The sequence below is a fragment of the Taurulus bubalis genome, assembly GCF_910589615.1.
Source record: "Taurulus bubalis genome assembly, chromosome: 12".
NCBI classification, from domain to species: domain Eukaryota; kingdom Metazoa; phylum Chordata; class Actinopteri; order Perciformes; family Cottidae; genus Taurulus; species Taurulus bubalis.
Genome location: NC_136600.1, coordinates 13,760,297 through 13,786,485, shown reverse-complemented (window position 1 = coordinate 13,786,485; position 26,189 = coordinate 13,760,297). Strand labels below are relative to the sequence as shown.

At 40.5% G+C, this 26,189-nt stretch overlaps 1 protein-coding gene across 1 annotated transcript in view; it reads right to left on the bottom strand.

Moving 5' to 3' along the window:
• The window catches only part of myom3 (myomesin 3), a 50,544-nt gene extending 30,660 nt beyond the window's left edge, over positions 1-19,884 (bottom strand). Inside the window, exons 1-10 of the mRNA XM_079228208.1 lie at positions 19,864-19,884; positions 17,588-17,710; positions 12,790-12,894; positions 8,299-8,446; positions 7,394-7,551; positions 5,788-5,880; positions 5,112-5,200; positions 2,804-2,848; positions 258-398; positions 14-175 (exon numbers count right to left, since the gene is read on the bottom strand). Of these exons, the coding sequence (XP_079084334.1) occupies positions 14-175; positions 258-398; positions 2,804-2,848; positions 5,112-5,200; positions 5,788-5,880; positions 7,394-7,551; positions 8,299-8,446; positions 12,790-12,894; positions 17,588-17,694 (1,048 nt within the window). The 5' untranslated portion in view covers positions 17,695-17,710; positions 19,864-19,884. The remainder of the gene's footprint in view (positions 1-13; positions 176-257; positions 399-2,803; positions 2,849-5,111; positions 5,201-5,787; positions 5,881-7,393; positions 7,552-8,298; positions 8,447-12,789; positions 12,895-17,587; positions 17,711-19,863) is intronic.
• Positions 19,885-26,189: the final 6,305 nt, after the last annotated feature.

The window sequence follows — 26,189 nt, the reverse complement described above, 5'->3', positions numbered from 1 at the left end:
GTGGGCTCCTCACCTTCGACATAGACAAAAGCACTGTGTTCCTGCATGTCATCCCAGGTCCTCAGTCGGGCAGTGTAAACACCTTCGTGCTCCTTGTGTGCAGCCTTTAAAGTGACGGAGGTCATGTCGTCGACTGTCTTGATGTCCACATTGCTAGACGGATAAAGCTGGAGGCCTAGAGAATGAAAATAACAGTGACTGACGAACCTCAAGCACGCATCTAAGTTGTCATTTGACTCATCCTCAACAGCACCTACCGTCTCTGAACCAGGTGACGTCCTGCTGGAAGGGCAGCAGAGCTGAGGTGAAGGTACATTGCAGGGTGAGGCTGTCACCCTCTGTCACCCATGTCGGGGGGAAGGTGTTGCCAAATTGGGCTTCTTGCCCACGCTTGAAGGCTAGGAAAGAGGGAGTGACACGGTAAGAGATAAAGGGAAAGATGGATGTGGACAAGTAGAAAGACAAGAGGAGTAAATATGAGGAAATGGTAGACTAAATAAAAAGGAAAAATAAGGGTTGTGGGAGAAAAAGGAAGTGGAGAGAAGGACTTTTCATCAATATGCATTTGATTTCTCACTGGTCCTTAGGCAAAGATAACATTAATATTGAAATGTAGGTCTACTCCAGATACAGCCTTACTTATATTAAAAGTGCAAAGACCTCCTTTGGGCCGCTACAAAGGAAAGAACCATGGCAGGTAAGGAGGAGAGGAATCAGGGAGTGGAGGATGTGCAGTACTTGTGAGCAAGAATACAAATGCTTATTCCTGAAAATAACAAATAAAAGCTCACTCCATCATCTCCCCAGCTTACCAAACCTGGTCAAAAAAGCTCTCATGTCTCTGTATTGTGGTTTGTGGTTGGTTTTTCATTATTCTTTGCAAGCTAGCTGTAACACACTCTATTTTCCTCAGTTTCTCTTACTAGTGGCAGAGAATGAAACTGAAAAAGCCCCCTGCAGGGTCTTAAGCAGGCGGCTACCTCTGGTTCTGAAAAGTGAGGCCCTTGCAGAAGTGCCCTAAACTTGCATTCTCTCTAATGGCCATCAGGGCTGAATCTGTTGGAAAAAGAAGTCAGATTGTATTTCAATTTAGCATGATGTTCATTTCTTGATTTGTGATCCCATTTAGAGGAAAATAGACGATAAAGCAGCGTATGCTTTAGGGCGTGACTACCTGGGGCCATATAGTAGCAATCCTCCGCAGTCAAAATATGCTTAATTTCGTTAAACGGTTGTAAAAAGCCAAGAAGGCGATGGCCAAAATGAGGCTTCAAAACCGCTGCCGACAAACCAATTGGTGACGCCGGATGATTACGTCCACTTTTTATATACAGTCTATGGTCTTAAGACATAAAAGAAGGACCTATGAGGCATTTTATTGCCAAAGTAAAGTCAACCAACACACACATCTAATCAGGACATATATATATATATATATATATATATATATATATATATATATATATATATATATATATATATATATATATATATAGGCTGCACAGCATCATTCCTTATGCATGAATGGCTTTTTCTCTCTCGCTGTCTTGGAAATACACCGTTGGCTCTGCAGAAGAATATGTAGGTGCGTGCAATACATTTCACACACACAAATTCGGCAATCATTTTGAATGAAGCTTCATCAGCTTGTAATGGCCGTGGGCCTCTCGTGCTACGTGAATGTGCTGAAGAATAGCATGCGGACATTTTTATGTAACTGCTATTTGATTATCTCATATTAAGCAGATCACATTTTACAACATGAATCACTCGGTAAACAAAAGCAAAACTGTGGTGAATTTATCATAATTATCATTGCGCTGAGGCAAGGTTTGAATGATGGGAAGTAATGATCCAAGCGGTGGGTTTGTGATGAAGCGACGCACATTCCTGTGATATTCTGGACTACTAAGCAGAACTAGATCATTATAAGAAACATGTCACAGACTCTCAGATGCATCTCTGAGAATAGGATTTGACGAGACCTCGTGGCACACATATATCTCACTTTCATATCGTATTGCTTCAGTGCTTTGACAAGCGAGAAAATGGCAGCAGAAGGAATAACTGTCACATCTTCAGCTTTTTCAGTCGTCGCCTGTTGTTTCCCCCAGGAGATGCCTCGCCTCACTGTCCTTGTCTCTTTGCACTCTTGGATAACGCAGAGGGGCATTGTGTATTATGGCTCAGCATGTTTCTTTTTAAAAGTAGGGCTGGTCAATGGAGTGGAATCATATGATGATGAAATCATATATCGAGATAACATGATACTTAATTACTGTTGTCTAAATTGATAATAACAAGACATGTCACCGAAAATCTGATCATCTTGCTCTCATGAACAGCTAGACCAGACACTGAACATATGTGCAGGTACAGGTTAACAATGTCATGATCCCCACATGGTGGAGACTAATCTAGGCCAAAGAGAGCCACAAGCCAATATAAGACGCTCCACAGCTCGGAGCAAAATGGAATAAATCTCCTGCTGTCCCTGAAATGAAATACACTGTCGGGTTTTTTGCTCATTTGGTCTCAGTCTTACTTACATCCTGTGACACGCACACAGGCACACAAACTCCCATGACAAACAAACAACGTCAATGCACTGCTCCTTTTCAATACATCCATATCTTTACTAGGAGGTGCAGCACGGACGGCGAAGCGCATTGTTGCGTCACAGTCTTCAAAGCTAACCCAGCCCTCCCCTCCCCTCGCTCACTGGTGGAGGGGAAGAACTTCAAAGGGTGGCGGAGAAAAATGAAAAGGGACACTTTTCATTAGGCCCTGGCGTGAAACTTACCGGAGGTCTGCGAGCGCTCTGAACCAGCCACGCCTCCGTGATATGCTGAATCGCAGGAGCGGCAGAGCAGGACAGATTGGAGAGCGGCAGCGAGGGTCAGAGATGGAGACAGAAACAGAGACAGATGTTGCAAAACGGGATACAGCAGATATATCAAACCTGGCAATGTCACATCTATGCAAGTCACATTGAATATTCCCTTTAACCTATTTTTAACAACCGAAGAAAGCGAGTGAAATATAGATGACAAGGAGAAGCCTTGAAGTGCATAATTAAAGCCCTGACCCTGTAAATGATCTACAACAGTAGGCAGCGAGCGGGTCATTTAAAAGATGTAAAGAGAAATCATTAATGTAAATGTTTCTGCCACAATGCTGTAAGGCCACAATGCTCACTGTAGATGTTTGCCCATCAGTCACCACTACATCCACTGTCCTCTTTATAATTCATAATGCATGAGTTTTGCGATGAGATCTGTTCTTCTCATCATTTTAGTCTACTGCTGAAATACAGTATATATAAGCTGTTATACTGGGAATAAAAACTAGCATCCAAACTAGAAATTATTCTCTTTGAGCTTACTTAGAAAAAAAGAAAATGTATCTGACAATGACAAGATTGGAGGTATTAGGAGGATGGGGATATCTGATCGATTTAGGCTAAGACGGTGTCAACACCCTGGGGGCATTAATGAAAGTGAAAAATGCAAATGCTCATGTAATAACCCGTCCAATATTGGATTTCTGAGGTTGTTCAAATATTGATATTTGAAAGTAACAAAATAACCTACCGGCTAATATAAGTACATTTCAAACTTAAACCCATTACGTCAAATGTTCCTGATAATTCAATTTGATTATGAGAGTTGCCAAATGACCTAGATATGTAGCCTAATGAGCAGGACATTTAAAAATTGAAAAATAAACTTGTCAGTTGCCTTTCATTTCTAAATTACCTCAATTACATATATTTGAAATTTCTGTACTGCAATTTCTGGTTATTCATTGACCAGCATATATAATAGAAATATATTTGGCCAATTTATCAGTTTGGGCTCTGTCATGAGCCTGACAAAATAACCAATGTTACAATGAAGTACTCACATTTTGTCCCCTCGTACAATATTTGGAAATTGTTTACCTGAGGCTATAAAACCATGCAGATTGTGACACATCGCATGGTTTTGGCGAGAGACCTCGTGACCTGCAAGTGCAGGAAACCACTGACGGGTATCCTGGGAAGGTTTAACTCCAACACTGGCTGACTTCGACTTGAGAGTAAGCTTTATTAATTCCTTTTTTTAACTATGGCATCAGATTTTTGTTGTAAGATCTACGTCTCTCGGCTGTTGGATTTTGGTCCACGTTGTTGTTCTAAGTGGTGTTGAATTGTGAATGACAGTGATTAGTAGTGTGTGTTTTGTTTTGCTCCCGTGCTGCGTTGCTGCTGTGGGCTTGTTGTACATTCAGTCAGTGCTCTTGATCATCCTGCTGTTCAGTTCTTCCACTGGGCACCTCGTCTCTAAACCTTTTCTTCTAAACCTTTTCTTGGTCTGGCTTATTCGTTTCACTGAGATTTACTGTCTTTGCACTCAGCTAGAAAAATATGAATTAAAATTGACTATGATGCAATGTTAAGGTTGATTGTGTAAATATATTTTTTTTATACAATTAAGTGAGTGACATCAAATCGACCCTTTACTTTTTAATAAAATAAAAAATATAAAAATGCACACAATGTGGCTAAGACTTAGCCCAAAAGCTGCATGGTGTTAGTTAACTCAGTTAACAGTTGACTCGTTCGTAGTTGCAGTTTGCTTCCCTCATTTTTTTTTCTTCTATCTAATATTTTTACGAATAGGAAGATATATTATTTATGCCCTCAAATTCATTACTGTTCATGTAAAAAAAGATGTCAAGGCTAAACTTTGTTATCTGCTTACACTTGAAAATGTGTCAAGCTTACACAACAAAAACACTAGGGGGCATTGTCATCAATATATTGAGTTTTTGAGTAGTGTGTGTGGAGTTTTAATGGACCAGCTGATGCCAAGGGCAGTTGCTCAGTGCTAACGCTGACCAGAGTATGTTTTGAAAAACATTCATATCCTTGCACTTATGCTCTTTGGACTGGTTTTATGTCCTTTAATATCACTGATATTCCCTCCCAGGGTCTCAGTGACCCATAACCAGTTTAGAGCCTGTGACAGAACTCTTGTATATCAGTCATTGCATTGTAACCCATCTTTGTTCGAAACATAATGGATTTCCAGCAGGGTGGAGCTGATATGAAACAGAAAACTACTCACAGTTCACCAGAAGTGTTGCAAATGTCTTTGCCTCACCCAGGGGACTCTTGGCTATCACTTTATACTCGCCAGCATCATCAGAAGAACACCTGAGGATATATAGAAACGTCTGTACGCACAGCTGAAATAAAAGTCTGTGCTTTCGTTGCACGTCTTTTTGCAGTAGTAACAGTATTGTGATTGCTGTCAAATTAATCCCAAATACAACATGTGGGGCCTTACGATCAGACCACTAAACTTAATTGGCTCTTTGAAGTTAGTGAATGGGGCATACTTACAATTTAGCACCATCATTAATTTATCAGTTTGACGGCCAAATTTTATCTCTTAACACCAAATTGTCCTAACCGTAGTTTCTTAAAGGAGTTGCATTTAACACTCTGAACATTACTATAGCAGAAAACAACAGACATGGTGAAGTCCTCAGGTCCTGAGCAAAGAGTGATGCTGTTACCACATGTCGACCGCTTCCCGTCAACATGTTAAGAGCCGTTGAGAGGAATTAAAAATGCTACCTCTCTTGGATCTTGAACCTTTTAATTATTAATTATATTCTAAATTAATCAATAGCAAGGTTGTGCTATCCACACACGCCCCATCTTACTCACCCCCTACCTCATTTTCTTTCTGCACAGAGCTTTGCATCCTTAATTAGGGATTTGAACAAGTGACCTACCTTCTGATCTCCAGTGAGTTAAGACCAAATTTTTGTTGAAGACCATAATTCCATGGCTGGTCAGACATTCTCAGTGGCACACCATCCTTAAACCTGAGAAGTTAGAAATTGATCTGAGTGTGTTAAATGTTTAGTTTACTTTTTAATATCAAAGATAAAGTGAACAATGGGCTTCACTTATGGTTCATCATCCTGCCCTCTGATTACTTATGCACGTCTTTAGTTAGTCAAATGTTAGTTTGGCTGAATCCATAACAGCCAGAGGGACCCTTTGATCTCTCATGCTGTCTCGTGCTGGGCACTGTTGAGGGCAGGCTCTTGCAGCTCATCGGGCTCGATGGGCCCCATATGGGATGGTGAAACCCACAAGCATCAAGTCATCTGGATCTCAGCCTAGGTTCATGAATACTGAGCACACGCAGTCTATTCATCTGCTAGTCTCACAGCAGCTCAAGTATTAAGGTCGACCGTTTGGAACGTTGCCTGAATTAAATCAGGTAACTTCATATTTATACAAAGGGCCATATTCAAGCCAGGGTTCAGAAATATAGTGTCATGACTTGTTTTCTTTAAGCAACTTGTGGACTTTGAGTCTTACTTTGTATTCAATCATGTGCATGTCCAGGTTATAACCTAACCTACCTCCTTCCGTCTAACACTATTCCTTGAATGATCACATAGTTATACTAGTATGTATGTGTGTCATATCATAGATGAGCCATGAATTAATAACACAATGCAGGACTGCAACTAACTATTTTTTTCTTTTTACGATAAAGGCTATAAAAGGTTGGTGTTGTAATGTAAATTAGAATTTCCCACAACCAAGTGGCATCTTACAGTTGTTTGTTTTATTTGCTGGCCAGTCAAAAATGGAAATAAATAATAAATTGATCAAATTTGCCAATTTGATTTCTGTAGATTGACCGAGCGATTAATCGACTGATCGTGTCAGCTCAAATTCAATGTTAAAGTAAGACATAACAGGAGCGCACATTATTATACATCTTATGTAGTGGTCCGCTGAAAGCTATAACTTTGGTCCATGACACTTTTTCTCCTCTAACTCTTTCCAAACCAAGTGAGGAACTAAATTGAAATGACACTGTTTTTTTGTTTTTTTTCACTTTAGTCCCTTTATTTGGAGTTTTACAAACAGAAAATGTCACCAAGGTGTTTATTCATGTATATATCTGTTGCCTGTGAATTTTTTAAAAATAAAATATACTGTCTAAATTCAGTGTTTTCATTTGTACTGTGTTGTGGTTTGTTCTGACTGGACATGGATGTGCGTGATGAACTGAGCATCCTTATTGGAGATAATCGCCTTGAAATAGTAGTAGTTTTTACATTTGACTCCCAACATTAATTTAGGCTATACTGCAATCAGATTATACTTTTCTATTTACTAATACTGTGGTGTGAGCACTTCTGTGTGTGGGTACTTCTCGCCTCGGTTTGTTTTGTTTTTTTGTTTTTTTGAAATGACACTGGTTTTGCAGTGCGACCCAAGCAATAGACTTTAATAGAAACTGCTTGAAAAAGAATCACCGTAGGCCAAAGGAGGCCAAACAAAATGGAGTGCAGCAGAGACAGAAGTTCTTACCATGTGACCTTTGGGGGTGGACAGCCCTGGACGGTACAGGAGAGTGTGACCGTCATGCCCTCCCAGACAGTGTGAGCCCTCAGGGGGATTGGAAAGTCTGGGGCCTTCTGACTCAGACGCTCCAGGTACTTCATGTGGGCAGATGCCTTCTTTTCTGCCTGCAGCACAAACGAATCCAGGAAAATAATAAATAAATAGATTTAGCATAAGAGGAAAAGTACTGTACTGTACTGATGATTATGTTATGTATCTTTTAAGTGAACTTGATTTTTCTTTTACTGCAAGTATTCACTGCTTCCCATGGCATTAGAACAGAGCAAGAAAAACTGATAAAAAACACAAAAAAAGAAACATAAACTGTAAATAGCCTGGATAATGTGATGGTGGAGAAACATTTTCCAAAACAATAAGTGAAAAAAATACACATTTAGCTACCAATCACCAAAAGACCACAATATTTGAGTTCATTAAAACTAGGCGACCTTGTGTTTCCACGATGCTGTATTTTTCTTTAACGCCCACCTGAAAGAAGTTCTAATCAGACTCACTTTGTATATATTTAATTCAGTGCAGAACGTAAAAAGTCATGAATTTAAGCAAAGTCTCCATCACATCTTTACTAATATGGCTTTGCTTGTTAAAAGTTTCGGCTCACATACGTATGATAAATCAACAGAAGCTGATATTATTACTTATATTTGATTTTAAATCACTACATATCACTGAGACCTAAGATTCTGCAATTTTTCTTTCCAAAAAAACTGTTTGTCGGCTGCTGTGAAACCAGCTAACTACTAAACATTGACGTTGCATGATTAAGGCATGATGCATAACATAGTATTGTGTTGACAAAGCTGAGTACTAGGCAGTCCTTGTCATTCCTCAGACCAAAACTTGACTTTCACCTGCTTGCGAATGGCCTTTGTGTCGACGCGTGTGCGCAAAGCATGCTGATTCCTGATCACGTCCAGCTCCATCTTCTCAGCCTCGTTCCCAAACATGGTCCACTTGTCTCTGTGATACTCTTCAGCAAGAGTTTCCTTCAGGATTGCCCTGGTGGAGCACAGCACATATTCTTTTAAATATATTCAGATGCAGAAAACATAGATTGTTCACAACACAGCAACATTTAAATGACCAATTCAGACATAATTGATGAACATTTGTAAGTATGTTAATATGCACATTTGATATTTTCAGCTGCACACAAATATTGTGTAATTTGCCTCATCTGAACATTTTGAATAGGTTGTCAAAGCAATTCAGACCTCCATCAGAGGAGGTGACAAGAGTAGAAACAGCAGTTCAGACAAAGGGAACTCGGAGTGAAGCGACATGGATCAGCCTCTGAGAGAATCAAAACAGCAATTTCGCATTGATTTCTTTTGGCATGTAAACGTTTCTTTTTGTCCCAGTCCATTTGCACACAAATGGCAGTTTTATGATATTTGGCAGTTTGCTGTTTGAAAGGCTCAGTGATGACGTTGGTGGTTTGCTGCTCCATTTAAACCTACGTGTCATTTCACATGAGCAGCATTCTCACACACGTTTAAAGTTTCCTTTTATTTTAGAAGTTAATCTTTTATGAGCCCTGCCGCCATGGCGGATTCACATCACTGTGAAGAGACGCATTGTTGGTATTCTAAGAATCTCTCACATGATGACATGTGCCTCTCCAAGACTCCGTCGAGCGTGGGCAGTTCAAGTTGTTGCTGACGTCCTTCACTTGGCTTCATCAGGTTGGTTATCATGGAGATGCCGGGTGGTTGTCATCTATTCACTCAGAAAACTAATTTAGTATCTTTCTTTGTATGTGCAACCAGGAGGCATAGTATGTAGGGCAACTGTGGTAACTAGGGACTGCGGTTCAAGGCTTGCTTTTGAGCTACGACTTCATCGTATAGGGGTCGTTATGCAACGCAGTGAATGCCCACTCGCTCTCTGGCGGTTGAACCTGCACTCTGAGCTCATTGTATGCAACAGTTCATCCATATGCATGAATGTTTATACACACTCCAACACACAATCATGATTTTTTTCCTCCTTTTTAAATGCAGTGTTTTATATACTCCTCGTTTATTGCCAGAGAGGGGTTGTGTGTGTGGGGGGTTCCTGAACCACTTTTGATTGACGGCCCCCAGGGCCTAATTATTTGAACACGTACTACACACACACATTGCCACAACAAACAGAGAGCCATAAATACAAAACTGAGCTTTGATGGCCACTCGGGCATGAATGGCCCAACAAGTGCTTGCAATAATTTAATAAAATGCCCAAACAGCACGAATAAATATGCAAATAAATATGTGCATGCATTGCATAGATGCATATGCAGAGAACACACACACTCGCCCCAAGGCGTTTGGAAAGATGGTTTTGAATTTTTCCGAGTTTTTTGAGTTTTTCTAATCTCTGTGGGCTCTGAGATTTTAAGCCTACAGGGGATGAACCACTGCAACACACAAAGTCAGTGTGTATGAGAGGTCTTTTGGCTTAATTATTACTCCAAATGGGAATTAAAATTTTGCTTATTGGTGCGAACAAAAGCAAACCCTTCCTGCCAAGGACTACCAGGCGTCAGCTGCATCATTTACATGTTATCCCTTACCACAAGGAGATGATAGGGGAGAAACCATTATGTGAGTCAAATGGAAATGTGCAATTGGAGCCACACTTGCCAACAACACACAAAGATCGAGCGCATTCATTTCCACACAAATCAAAACAAATGTCATGCTACAGCATCTTTCAACACTCGGGCCCTTCCAGAAATTGTCCGCCAATCTCAGAACGCTTTCAACTTCATCCTTCCGTCCTTCCTCTCTCATCCTTGGAGGAGTCAATCACCTCCAGCATTACTAGTTTTCCAGCCTCCATCCTAAAATATCCATCCTCACCATCTTCGTCTTAGTGCTTCTGCGCGGGGAAAAGATAGATGATGAGATGGAGGGTTGTGGTGGTGGCTGGGGAGAGGGCACCTAAGGAGATGCCAAGTTGGCAGGGCCACATCGCTGCAGCTGAGGCTCATCACTTTCGATGTGTTTTGTCTTTCAAGAGGGTGTGATAAGATTGTACCCTCAATGATTTCCCCTCCTTTTCATTCTCCCTCCTTGACAGCTCTATATTCTAGTATTACCCGTCTTCTTCTTCAATACTCATTGGTACCTTTGTCCGTCCATCTATTACTGTTGGCAGCCAAGGCTTCCTTACATGGTGAGATTCTTATTATTAGTTATTTATTGTTAGCATTGATGAAGAAGTCTACATACATGATAAATGTCAAATTATTTTTGACACAGCAAATCCAATTTAATTTCTGGACGGATTAGTGAACAGTAAAGAGGCTGCCACTAAGCCTCCGAATGTGAAAGGGCTGTTGAGAGTACCAATGCAGATGGACTACGTGACCCAGACAGAACAAGGTGCCCCTACAGAAGAAAATGGGATTTAGGTGAAGCAAATTGTTTCACAAGAGTCAACAATCCCTTCGCTTCCTGTTCTCGGTGACCTAAACCTCCCTATTCTGGGACCTATTTTTAGATATGTGACATCCTCTTCATGGCAGCTGAGCAGTAATCCTGTCCTCGCAACATGATCATGAGACACTTGAAAACTAAAAGCTCATCCATTTCATCAACAAAATCCTCTCAGATTCTGGTTCACTAATAAATGAAAGATGTTCTGTACTGGCAGGAAATTAGCTCCAACCATGTGCTAACTTCTCTTCCAACCCGTTATAATAATCATAATAATAATGTATCTATTTATGCAATTGGCCTCAAAATACTATTCTTTTATGTGATCAACAGCCCAAAAATCAAAAGATATTCAGTTTACTGTGACGAGCTGCAATTTGTCACATTTAAAAAACTAGGAGGAGTAAATGTTGGTCATTTTTGCTTAAAGAATAATTTAACAATTAGTAGATTATCAAAATAGTTGCAGATTGATTATCTGTTCATCCATTAGGCTGATCAACTTTCCTCCAATAGGATGTGAGGCTTCTTCCTCTTTCCCATCAACTACAAAAAACAAAGGTTCACTGTATGACTCAGTTGTCACTGCTTACTGACATCTGTGAGACAGCAAAAGATGGGGGAAGTCCCCAGCTGGCCTTTTACAGGCAGATTAAAGTCAAGAACTTGTCCGGATATCCGATGTTTATTGAGACCCTCTGTTGGAATATGAGCTCATGTGCAGACAATGGCTTGCAGGGCAAAGCACCAGTGAAACCTCACCCACTCCACTTTCTCACATAAAGTGGAGAGAGAGAGAACATGTGGTGGTGACTTCTGATGGAGAGGCAGGATTTCATGACAAGCACATCACATCATTCAGGAAGGAAGTCTCCTGCAGAAATGTGGAGGCTTTTTTACAGTTCAAGCATGAGTAGGTTTCTAGCAGGGATATACAGCTTACACGTTTTATTTATTAGATACAAAATACTTATGATGGGGGTTATCAACACCTAGAGATGTCCTGTGTATTGAGTATCAAGTAAAATAAAGTTGATATTTTCTTTGTTTTTGTGGCCTCAGCCTGCTAGAGTAAGTATCGGATCGGGCCCAGTACCTGCACTTAAAGGACGCAACCAAAACATGTTATTGGGACAACCTTATTACCATCATATTAGTCTTGTTAAAGGAGCTGTATTTAACACTCTGCAAATTAATATAGCATTGAACAAGGTATTTGCTATGTAGTGGAGTAATGTCTAACTGATAGTGAAGTCTCTCTCTCTATCGCTCTCTCTCTCTCTCTCTCTCTCTCTCTCTCTCTCTCTCTCTCTCTCTCTCTTTCTCTCTCTCTCTCTGTGTTGTTGTCATAGCTTCTCCTTGCTTTGCGGACATAACTGCGACCTGATCGACAGCCCCCTTGGGTGAAGTGTAGCACCCACCCTATGGTCCCCCCTCAGGTAAACACAGCTCTGTCGGCACTTTTCTTCGGGTTTGTACTGTGCACGCTGAGAGCACCGTGAGCTATGAGCCGCTGTCGACCATGTTGAAAAGCGTAGAGAAAAAAAATCCCAGTCTGGGATTGTGCACCTCTTAAAGGTGACCGATACTGTGAGACATTTGTCAACCCTCAGAGATTTTTCCATGCTGCTTACCCTTTTAACTTCTCATGGTGTGCGACTCCATTGTTGGCTCTGCTTCAAATCAGTGAGCAGGTCTGCTTCATGGCAACATGAACATGTTCATGATTTATGCATCAATGTGATGTGAAACAGATACCTGTGCCTGATTATTTAACACTTGAACAATTTCTTAATTGATGCTACGGTATAATTACACTCTACAGTGGATGCTTTTACCCACATCAACTACCCCTCAAGTCTCGTTGATAATCAACAAAAACATCTGCCGTGTAATTGGCCGGATCTTATATCTCACCATGTCCTGTGGCGGGGCAAGTTGTCCATGTCCAGGATCTCCTTGACAGACATCAGGTCAGCCGGGATGATGGGATAGAAATCCGAGTAGGAGGGTTCTTCATCACTGTTATATTCAGAGAATGTTGGATAATGGAAAAATAAAGCAGAGCCTGATTAACACAATATATATTGCACCCCGCGACCCTAAACAGGATAAGCGGTTTGGATAATTGATGGATGGATGGATCTTGCACATCATCAAATGACACAGGTGAAAGACAAAAAAAAAGAAGATATTTCCTCGTGTCATCCTTCACAGTTATTTATTCTGTTGATGGAAGGATTGAGTGTTCATATTAGCATGCCTATTCATTTTGTCATGGTTTACGGCATATTATCCAATCTCAAGTTCATCAGACCGTTGTTCTCCTCTGCCACTAGAACACAGCAGTGGTTCTCCTTTCCTTTGTCTGAACAGCATAGGTGAATGTAGGCAAACATTATATACACAAGGGTTCATTTAACCAAGCACTCCAGGGATTCTGTTTGAAACTGGAAACTCTTATCTAATTTCTTTTTTGTGTGTCGTCTGCTCTCTTTCTGTTGTGGATAACGTATACATTGACAAACCAAGATCAAACAGAGCAACATACACTGTCAAGGAGTGAGAATACATGAAAGACATAACCCTTTTTAAAGTACAATGTCAACATAGTGTTTCGCACTAATACCCTCGTCAGTCTGTGCCGCTCATGGGTAAGCCACCGATGGTGGTTCATTGTGTGGCACAGCATATTTGTCACTGCTCAGAATAAGACTCTGCAGTGTTTTCCAAAAATATTACAATGGAATTTAAAGATTCCGTGTATGTGTTGTAATTTCAACCATCTTCTCCCGACAAACAAGAGGTGAGAGCGCTAAGAAGACGTCCGTTACAATGGCAGTGCTGGGTACAGACTTGTGTTACACAGCTGCTGGGCATTAACTGTGTGTCGTCTCTTCTGCTTATTTTCTATCAGGAGCACACAGTGCAATGCTTTTTAACACTTTACATATTTTATTTGATTGATCTTCTAGCTGCTTCCCGTGGGCGGGGTGGAAAGCCTAATCCAGCTGCCGAAGCAGGGCAGCCTGTGACCTGTTTTCTGTTTTAGTGAGAAATGTTGTGGCCACCATCAGCTGCTTCTGCGCCACTTTGTGTTCCTCTTTTACTCACCGGTGTACAAACACACGTGCTATTGTCTACAGGGAGCTTATATAATCAGGAGGAACAGGTGTGCTGATGTGCACACACAGGCAAATGATGACAATGTGGTGTTTATGAGCCAAAGGGTTTTGGATGTGAGCCAAGAGGTCGCTCACGGTACAATGGCACTTTTAACTGTTCTGCGTCATCATGCAATTATCTGCAATGTTCAGTTTTTTTATCCACAATGTGTCCGTTTCAACTGGTGGTGGAGCTGGGTGTGTTCCAGTTGATGAACTGTAACACAAACTGAACATGATGAACCAAACACACGGAGCAGTCACTGGACAAGTACAGTAAAGTGGTTCTAAATCTAAAGCGCTGACAGCTGCTGCCTCGTTCCGTAGGGCCTTTAAATTAGTCTCTTCATCATAGTCACGCAGACACACACACACATACAGACAACAGGCCCACATGTGTAAGACAATACTAAAGCAGGAGCTCTCCATTTAGAGCACCAACAATAAACTGAGCTGACCTTATCTATGTGCACCCCCATAAACAGGAGAGGGGAATTTATTGTTCGTGACAAGGTCACTTGAGGCAATGAAAGGCATTTTTGTAACAAGAGAGGCATTCATTTCTGCTCTCCCTTAATCCACAGATGACTGTTGCTCTCTTAACAAGAGTTACAACCACAGTGAGAGTATATTTTAACTGTGATGCTTTCCTTTCACGTGTTATAAATAGATCTATGTTTACAGCATGCTAATGTTGAGGTAAAGTGCCCTGCAGTACAACACAGCTCCATTGAAAAGGATAAATAGAAAAATAAAAATCTCAAAGTTGTCAGAGCTATATATTTACCTATGTGTGTACTACTACACAACTCCCCAAATACTGTTGCTGTTAACCTGTAGCCTCAGGCATTACTTTCAACCAGCCACCTTACAAATGGCAATGCAAATTGACATGACTTCTCGTTTTCTTTTGTTTGTAACCTGGGAAATTTCCCCATTTCACAACATCCAGAGGACAACTTCTGCTTTTGCCGTCTTATTTTTCTCTTTGCCTTTGTTTAGGTTCCCTTTGAGTGTTTCTGAGAGGCTTGGGCTGTTGAATAATGGAGTGCAGAGCCTACGGCTGGGCAGTATCGCTTAAGTACAGCCCACAGATATACACACACAGGAACACAAACACTCACGGCATGGATATAAACAGGAACATGCACACACATGTGCACTCACGCAAACACACATTTATGGCTTGATGCTGTTGCTGTGTGCAGGAGAATGGAAGTTCTGCATTTACCTGTTTTATAAACAACAGGCTTCCTCAAAATATTAACTTAGCGTAACTAGAAATACAAAAACAAAAAAGAGGAAAAGCTATGAGAGGCTCTGAATGATCTGCCCTCATTGTTGTGTGCACGTCAACAACCTGTACTAATAGTTATGTACCTGTTGTTCAAACGAGAACTAAACTCTTTGTGCAAAACTGTGTCTTCTTTGGTAGTTTTTATTGTTAGACTAACCCAGAGGCCACTTTGTTTAATCTAACACGAAAATACATTTGAGTGTACTGGATGTTCTAGTTTAAATAGAGAGATGCACTTTAAAATTGGCTGAAAGAAGCCTGATGGGATAATTGCTTTTTTTTATCATCCCTAATGAGAAAACATGGGTCCATTTCCTTTTATTCTGCAATGGAGATTAAAAACCCACAGGTTAGCCAAATTTGATAACTCATCGCAGCAGTGGGGGGGTGGGGGGGCTTTTTTAAAATGAAGGCTCATTTGACTTGACTCTATTGGGCAGGTTCAGAAGTGATTCCTATTACACCTCACTGGCATCATCCGGGAGCACTGGTGTACTTGCTGTGTGAATTATTTTTCTCTTCTCCCTTTCATGTCTACCGTCACAGTGCAAATTGACAGGCTAGTAGTGTGTGCAGGTGTAGAAAGACACAAAGATATCCCAATGTCATGGAAAAATGGCTTTTACATTCCTGATATTTTACTTGAGTAATACTCCTGAATCATATTACAGCTGGTAAAGTCAGTGGCTTGAACAGCAGCAAATGGGTCGACTTACCGACACATTTTGAGCTACAATGTGACATTACAAGAAACAGAATACCTCTCGGGTGAAACTCATCTCAAGGTTCATTTATTCGCTGTCCTGGAGCTCTCAATGATAGCACACAATCTTCATCAGCAGCCCAATTGTCATTGAATTGTAGAAGTTCAAATTTCTCATTTGTTTTCTAGCACTTTAAGAATGTGTTGTTTTTCAGGTTCAAAGTTCATTCGTCACCTTGAAATGGTGTTGTCAACTGTTTTCTCCAATGTCATGAATTTACTCTGAGCATCACATTTCAGACGATAGGACAAAGTTTAGCCAGTTCATGTATCGCGGAAAAGTAAGCTAATGCCGCTGCCTGTTTCTTATTTTAAGCTGTCAAGCCATTGTTTTATCCCTTATTTTGAGAGCTGTTGTGTCTTTCAAATGCTAAACTATTTCAGTCCCGTTTGCTGCGGTTCATATTTGTCTTTCAAGCTACGCTGGTTGACTGGAACACCTCCCATTTACTGGAATAGACACTTCGGCTGATATCCACGGTACAGTAACGCTACTATCCACAAAGTCACTGAACTGCAACTGTACACAAAGTTCTCTTCATGTATTCAATGGCCAGCTTCACTTAGTAGTTTGTGTACTCCTGAAACACGCTGAAAACTTTGCATAATAAAATATCAGATTAAGCGCAGAGAAACCCTGAAATATAACATTATTGTTGGGAAACACTTAGTAGAAGTGTGAGCTCAAGGTAGTGAATACAGTACGTGAATGTGTTGTGCTTGCAGCTACCACCAGTGGCAGTTGAGAGAATGTTTCTTTGTAATAAATACTGTCATCCTTCAACTGAAAAAAAAATCAAATCAGCTGTGATCAATCAGGTCAACTTTGAGCAACATAATACTAATCAAAATGTACTCACTTTAATAGCTATAAAGTATGTATAAGTGGTTAAAAATAGGCGAGCCAATGTTCTCCCCTCACAGTTTACCTTTACAGCGGCCATTGCACGTCTAAACTGTAGTTGTAATTGGAAGCCCAGAGTTTTAATTTTGGATTTCTTTATTAAAGTTATACAGGGTGTTCCTTAAAAGATAAGGCAGGCAACATTCTATATTTCCATTATTGTGAACACATCTTGTGAAAAGTGAGCACTTTTCAGCACTTTCACCATAGTTTGCACTGTTAGCACCGTTAGCTAGAAGCAGCTGGCTCAGGCATCGCCATGCTGAGAGCCGTTGAGAGGCGATCAAAATGCTTCCAATCTCGTAGTACATACGTTGGAAACTGTCTTCACCTCAAGCAGCTGCAAAGGTCAAATCCAGCTGATGCATTGATGCATCACTATTGAAAATCTGATAATGCCTTAATACTATTAGCTGGGGAGAAAATTATTACTTTTATTCTTTAAATACATTTTGCTGATTATACTTCTGTAGTATTACTTAAGTAGTGTTTTTTTAAAGCAGAGTATTTTTGTTGTATCTGTGTTCCACTTAATTAAATTATCTGAAAACCTCTTCCATACTGAAGTCAGGGGAGCATGTTTGCACCTGGAAGTGAAGGTCCTCTTCTTGATCTGGGACGACAGCTGCATGCTGTGAGACATCTGGGACGACTGCTCTTCTTGCTCTCGCTGCATCACCATCCTGGTTTCCATGGTAACCAACTGGCACCTGTGGAGAGAGGGGAGGCTATAAGTAAGGATGCAGGGGGATGAGAGTCAATGGGAGTCAGTCAGACACTCAAGGCGCGGTAGCCAACTCAAAGTTGCAAGTTTCATGAGTCCAGATGAGTTGACAAATGAATGGGCACAAATGTAGTCACTTTAGCCTTGGCAAAAGACGACTATCTGTATTGTGCTTTGTATTCATATGGGGCTTTATAGTTACATTTCTAGTAATTTGCTCAGTTGAGGTGGTTGAATAATGACTTCTCCACATCCGGGTGATGCAGGATTGTGAATCGGTCTCCAGCCTCATGAGAAGTATAGTTAAGCTCAAAGGGTGTGCTAATGTACAAAATATTCACTGCACCATTTATCTCTTGAATAGGTTAAAAATAAGTCTTTGGATATCTTGAAGGGTCTTGGGACTCGCAACCCAAAGACCAGACATAACAGAGTGCTAATAACATTGTGTCTGAATTAATATCTTCTGCAAGTACATCCTGGATCATGCATCTAACTTAATCACCCTTTTGACTTCCATTTTTTTTTAAAGAGCATGAAGAGCAGAAAACTTGTGCCTGAAATTCAATGCTAAAAAATAATTGTCATTATTGTTTATCCTACAGTTTATCTTCTCGATTAATTGTTTATGGGTTGGCCCTTAAAACGTCAGAAAATAATGAAAAAGGCAGCCCAAGGTGACGTCTTGTTTTGACCTCAGTCCAACATTCAAAAAATTCAGTTTACTTGTACAGAAGACCACGAAAAAGAGTACATTTCAGTAATATTTTGGCTAGAGTACCCGGAGGAGGTTTTTGAATCAATTGACTTATCGAGTCATAATGTGATTTTCTTTTATGGAAGAAGACATATTTATGCACAGAACTAATTTGTTTTCACATAAAAAAAAGTGAAAATTGCCTTTGTTGCAGCTATTTTAAAATGAAATATATGCAGGTCATATTTATTCGTTTCATTGGAGTCCAGTGTGGTATTAGGTAGGCGTGTTTTAGTCACGCGTTACATGAATCACCCCTTTGTGGGCCGCTGAGCCACTAATAATTCATCACCTGAGGTCCGCCATGCTGCTGCCCTCACCCTTCCCGTCATTAATCACGCGGCTGCTCTGGGGAAGTGAATGCAGAGCGCACCCAACAAACAAAATCAGATTGTGCCTGAGTGATAGCTTTATTCACCCGCTCCCAGTTGCAATCCCCGTGTTAGCGCCATAAACAAGCGTAATGTCTTATTTCTTCTCATCTCCCTCAATTACATCATGGAAAACCACAGCGAGCTAGCTAACAGGCTAATAGACTACTGCTGATTCCCATGTTGCTTACTTATTGTGGTTCACTGTCGTGCAAGCAGAGAGGTTTGTGGTTGTTTGAACAGTGTTAATGGACCTCTGGCACATTAAAATTGATCAGTCTCCATGGGTAGGCCTGGATCCGGGGCCCCTGGAGGGAGCAAAAGCAGACGGCGAAGCAGTGCTCTTTTCTACACGCAGTGTAGTTTTCAGTCTCGGGAGTGAACAGGAAGCTCAGTTTCCAGGTCTCTAAAAACTAAACTAAAACTGTATCAACAGCTGAAAAAGAGGATACATTATTTAATATTGTACTTGTTGAAGAGGAAGGCGCTGTCTGAACACGACAGGAACTTGCTGTTTGCCATCCCCGGAGAGTAAATAAAAATTACATCCATGAGGCCATGAAGGGACGAGACCAATAAGAAGTTAAACCAACTGGAGAAGCAAGTAAAGACTCAAGAGGAACAACCAGAGAATATAATCCTTTGTGACAATACAAAGAAAGAAGCATAATTAACAGCATCATATAGATGTCAAGGAGAGAGTCAGACAGGCAGTGTGTGCATTTCACTCAGACTTAGTGTTGTGGTTTTATGATTCCTTGAGGGTTATCATATACTCTAACGCGCCAGTAACCCGTCTTAACTGATGAAAGGCAACGCAAAAAGCTATATGTCATTTGTGATAGATATAGATGAAGACTCAGGAAAGGAAATCCCACTCACGCTTTCTTTAAAGAAACAGATGAAGTCCTCTGAGTGTCAAAGATCTGTAAAACGGATATATCTCACTTCCCTTTCCGTCTGCCTGTCTGTCTCTCTCCTTGAAGATCATGCGTAGTCTTGCTGTCTCACCTCTCAGTATTCACTGTCCGCGTCTCCCTCACTGCCTCCTGTCACTATGCCTCTCTTGATGAAGCGATGGGGGTGACCTGCACACAAAGTGTCCTTCAGTGCCAAGAATGTGGACAACATAATGCTCTCTCATTCTTAAGTTGGTAAATATAGACCAATGACACCTCCCCTACACACACACACACACACATGCACGCACGCACGCACCCACGCACGCACGCACACACACACACACACACACACACACACACACACACACACACACACACACACACACACACACAGACCACCACATACCCAGTCTGATCGATTTACAGACAGCTCTGAGAACACAATAGCTCCCTCTGCAATTAGAGAGGCTGGACCAAATGACCTGAGCAGCTGAAAGTAACAGCTGGAACGACCTCAGGAGAACAACTGGCTGCCGCGGAATTACGAATGCCTCTTTTATAAATATCACTAAAATAAATGCATATACTGTATGTAATTCAGCCATCTCCTCACCATCCCACCTGGGTACAAAGAATGCAAAATTAAAGGCTGGGAAATGCCAAGCGGGATGAGAGAGGAGACGGACTTACTGGGGTGAGACAGGGAAGACAAGAGAGGAGAGGAACATACCAGCTGTTCAGTGGGAGTTGAGTCTGAGGGAGGAACTCAGGCCATTTGATTCCTCCTTATTCAAAATCTGACAACCATTAACAATGGTAGAGAAAACAGCTGAGACCTGAGTCAGCTGAGTCTCACCTGATTCTGCTGTTATATATTTCTTTGTACTTTGATTTCTGTTTTTCACTTTCCTTCCTTTCACTCTTTCACTTCTCCTATTTCCTGTATTGCTCATACATATCATGAAATGCCATTTGTTTGGAAGTTTAAACACATTTTGGATGACATTTCTTAGTCATGCTAGCAGTATGGGGATGGCACTTCTGGTCAGACTTTTAAATTGAGACTCTTTAAATTGTCGACAGATATTCCCAGAGAATAAATCACTTAGACTTTCCTGATCCCCTGACTTCACATGTCGTCCCATCACCGGGTCAACATTTTAATTCATCCAGTATTTTCTGACCAAACTATGACATTCACATCAGCCTCATCTCTTTTACTCAGTTCTGAGTAACACATGCTAGCATGCAATATAAAAGACTAAAGTATCCCATTATATTTTATACTGTGCCTTACATTATTGCTTCACTATTGACGCAAGGTAATGCTCAGTGACCAGTATTGGTATCATTAGTTCTCCTTCACTTTGTTCTTGCCTCTCGTCTCCTTTTACAGTGATCTTTGATTAGTTCCTGGAACTTGTCCATGGTTCTGTCTCATTAAATACTCTGTCTGGCAGAGTTCACAAGGGTTTATTTAAGCTGCGTGTGTTTGGATGATATCTAGTGCCTCTGGAAAGTTTTCTTTAGTTTGCTCTGCTAACAAAAACTTAAAGAAAGCCCAGTAGTTTGTTTTATTTGATTGTTTTGTATGTGTGTTCTACAAATAATTTGAAGGAAGCCCAAAGTTTCTTCTTATCCTTTTTCGGGGGGCTTTCAGAGTGAAACATACAGTATTTTAATTCCAGGTGTTATTTAAAACAATACAAATGAATAGATAAAAACAGACAACACCATACCGTCGATTAGCATACGTGTATGAGGTAAAGGCAGGATTGCTAATTATTTTAGTTCAGTTCACAGGTAAAGGTATTAAATCTAATTGCATTAGAAAATATTAAACAGGAATATTAATTGAAAAAAGGAAGATCAAATGTAAGTCGATGTCTGATAATTCAATAGTGTTTTTGTGAATGAAGTTAAATTTTTATGGGAAGTTATTGAAGTGGGAGATAAAGGCTCACTAGATCTGGTAGAAATGGTCCTCACTCCCTCTCTTTGAGAATTCTTTTTTTTTTTACAAATGCAGGTAACATGTTCCATAACGCTGGAGTGTGCTGGAGCCTTTGCCTGCTTCCAGCTTAATAATATCCTTCTGCAGGCGGAAGGGTTACAAATGTTATGATGTTATATTGAAAGCTGGTGAGCACACGCTTCGATCCTTTGACACCAAATACAGACATTAGAATTATCTGGGTTGACATGGTTGTACAGTTGTGTGTGTGTGTGTGTGTGTGTGTGTGTGTGTGTGTGTGTGTGTGTGTGTGTGTGTGTGTGTGTGTGTGTGTACTTGTGAAGCTGACTGCTGGGAACTAAAAGCACACAGGGGCTTCGAGGAAAAAAGGCATCACTCAAGGCTACAGTTTGTATGTTAGGATGGGGGGTTATGTGTAAGCCTTTAGTGGCTACACCTGCCCCTGGAATATCAGCACACAATACAAGCTGCGTTTGCCAGGCCTTCTCTTCTCGTCATACATCAGCAGTGACTATCAGCCTAAGAATAACTACAGGGTAAGGTTATCATCACGATACTGGGATGCAATACCAGTATTACAAAAGATACTCTGTACCTCTTTTGATACCACGGCAAAAAGAGAAAAAAAAGTCTTACACAGAACAGGATCATCTTTTTCTTTTTTTGGAGACTAACAACCCACACGGTGATGGCACCTTCTTCCAGTGGTGAGGAACACCATGAGCAAAATGGAGTTCAGTTTTCATTAAAACAACTGCTGTGTTAACTGCATGACAAATTAATGAGAGGACACGAGGCCGAATGTGACAGCATTGAAGAAGGTTATTTTTAAAAACGCAGTCCAGCGCAGTGCTTTCTCCACATACAACACACTGCAGGGGGGGACGGGTTCCTCACTGGGTGTTTTGACATCTGCTCTCACACTGTGCCTCTGCCTCCAGTCACATGATGCGTTTCTTTGCTGGAAAGACATAATAGTCACAGGATCAAGACCAGTTCATTTTCTTCCTAGTTGTTTCATCTTTGCAGCCTTGGGTTGAAAATCAGATTGTAGATATTTTATTATTTTTATTTATAGCTTTGATTCAGCTTCCAAGTCCAACTCATATCCTTCTATGTCTTCTATTTCTTACAGTATTGTAGAAAGTGGGGACACTGCTGTGTTTTATTAAAAGTGCAGATTTTTACCACTTTTATTAAGTTTCTGAAGAACCGCCATGATAAAGAATCTAAACCTGCGCAGCCTCTGTCTGTTTAGTGCCTGATTTATTTAGACCACTTAGGCAAAATCAATTTGGTTGCACTCTCCCACAGCACCTGGAGCACAAAAATATGTAATGAATTTGAACATGTACAAGGTGAAAGTATAGCAAGCCAACAGGGAAGAAATATTTGCCGTACACTTGTAGTGTTTTATCAATCATCAAATCTTATTCACAATTCATGAGTGCTCTGTGCTTTTACGTGCATTAATTATGAATAAAAGCCAGATTGAGAGTGACTGTCTGGCAAACACTTATTCCCTGATGGATGTTCTTCCATTTCATCTGCATCTCACAGAAGCCAAGGATACCAGATGTATGGGTCACTGTGGAGGGGACAGGCTGTGATATGCCGTTGACATGTATATCATGTTGAAAAGATCACATCTGAAATGTTTGCAGTACCTTGAAATGCTGTTTAATCCCTTTAAACTAAGTTGAATGCAGTGTTTGCTGCATTAAATGCATTAATTGCTTTTTTTTTTTAACGTTTTTGGAGTGCAAGCTGTGATATAGTCTGAGCTCTCACAGTGCTGAAAATCCCCACAAACCCTTTTTGTAATAACAACTTTGAGGCTAGTATTAATGTTTTTCTTTTTCTTCAGTTTGCGGCTCATAACAGTAAATGTGGCATGACATGAGCCAGAAGCCAGGATATAAAGGGATATCAATTATTTAATATTGTAGACATGGCATGACTGTTTTTGATGTGGGGTTTATTCTTCATGTTTTGACAAGCAATACTATTATAATATCCATATTTGTTTATATAATTAATATATTTTTTTTAAGCATATCCTCCGTAAGCTACTCTTAGTTCTTTTGGCATTATGGATGTTGAAAAAGTGAGGTATCACTAACACTATTGGCTCTCTCTCGTGTTCAGCAGCCATATGTCAGTTTCAAATCTGAAACGGTCAATGTTCAATGGGGAATTGTCTTGGTGGAAACTGAATATAACGAAACGTTCTTTTCTTCCCGTGATGGTGCCCAGAATAGACCTTAATGGACACCAAAGTCTCCTGGGTGATCCATCATTTCCTGGCCAGCCTTGACAGCTGTTTTCGTGCCTTTTTCTAATCAAGGACCCATTAAGAGCTCATTAGAATGCAGGTGAGTAGAAGGAGGGGACGACGTGATTGCATCCAATTATATGCAGACTTCAATTCATCAAGTGATTTGGTCTGGAGAGAGGTAGGTGCCTGTTCAATGGGAATGGCAGGAAAAGGGTTGCTTGATGTGATTCACTTATGTCACATCAAAGTGGAAAAGTAAAATTATATATATATATAAAGTGGTATGGGAGAAGGAGATACATTATGCTTAATGAAGCTTTTTGTCAGACAGTCTGGTTCCACCCTTTGAACAGTTGCCTATATCTCAGATTAATTTAAGGATTAAATTGTTCATTTTCAAATTCTTCACCAGTTGGAGTTGGATAGCCGATGAGATTAAGAATGGGGACATTATTGTCCTACTAGTTGCTGTACAGATTGTGAAGCCCTATGAATCTAAATTGTGTGTTTGGACTATATCAATATAATTGACTTGACTTGTTTTTCAAAATCAACATTAATGGTTTCCTTAAAGTTTCTTTAAACACATGAAAGTAAATTTAGAAACGGTCATAAAGTAACTTCAGTTTGGTGCCAAAACAAAATCTGAATATGTTTCACTGGACCCAGTTAACTCAGTCCCCCTCATCAGAAAATACAATTATATTGTTTTTAAATGGCTACCAGGGTGACTTTTGTATGATAATGTTACAACAAAGACACCCAAACTGATCCTCATTAAGTTCACTCAGCAACTTCAAGCGTTTTCTGAGAGGGTATCATTTCTTCAAAGGAGTTCTTTTTTTGCTCTTTGTCACCATGCTGGAACTTTTCCTCGAATGTGGATGGGGAATATAATAAATGAGGCAATCACAAATGCGTGTACTGTGTCCTGTTTAAACTCCAAACAGGCTGTTTGGAGTTTAAACCTCAAAGGAGCCATTTAACGTCAATGTTAATCTCTACCAATACTCTGTATCCCAAAAAAATTCAAGGGCATATATTAAGCTTCAAGGACACATTTTGTCCTTTTTTTATTCTGAGCGAAGAAATAATCAAAGTATGCATATGTGGAATTAAACCCAACCTTTAACTTTTTAGAAGTGTGAAACTTGCTTGTGTCCCTCTGTGCGCTGCAGGACAAGAAATGACTTAAGTGGCCATCATTACATCAATTGATCCAGGCCAGACGCGCACACCCTCTGCTGTGATCGAAATTCTATTCGTTCATCTGAACGGCTATTCCCCATTCAAAGTTTTATCATGCCTGTGGTACTCAAGAGGGCCCAGCAATCTCCCATTCGATCTTCTTGGGACTTGGAGAATTGAAAGACGACAAAGGCTGCCTTCTGGCAGAGAGAAAGAAAAGAACCCGTCAAAGCTGCCAGCCAAGTAAAGAATGAATTTAGTAAAAAAAAATGTTGAGACACGTTTCACAAATAAGAGCAAGATAGTAAAATAGAGGAAAAGAGCATGATTAGAAACTGGACAATATGTCCTCTGCCATTTATTTTCCAAGCATGCGAGAGACCTAAAAACACCCTGTCTATGTGTTGCAGTGTGTTGTCAGGATAAAAGTCCTCTCATGTTTCCCTGGTTCACCCTCCTTTTCAACCTGTTTGATTCTCCTGCAGGTAGTTGTCCCAACATTTTTTGACTGGATCTTATCCAATTTCTTTGTCTATGTACCTCCCACTTACTCCCACTCACAATAGCCATTTCACATATTCATTTCATCACGGTGCTTTTTGTGTCAGATGCAACAGTGAACTTGAATCTTCCCTGGTGCGTTGCCAGTTCCCGCTCTCTGCTCATGTTAAATCACCCTTTACAATGCTTTTCCCTGTCCTTCTCTATCAGCCCTATCTATTCTCACTACAAGCACAGAGCCCACTCACATGTCAAGGGCCGCATAGCAGACTTGAGCTCCAATAGTAGAACAGATGCATCGCGTTCATTGACATGCTTGTGCTTTGATGTAGAGAGGGTCACAGAATGCCTCAGGGCTATGAAATACAATGTACACTTTATGGTTTATACTTTTGTATAATGCTTGCGCAGAACAAGATGGCACAATGTATTAGCAGCCCCAGAACAACATTCACTACTGTCGCTATTTTCCTACAGTTGAGTAAAACCTTTT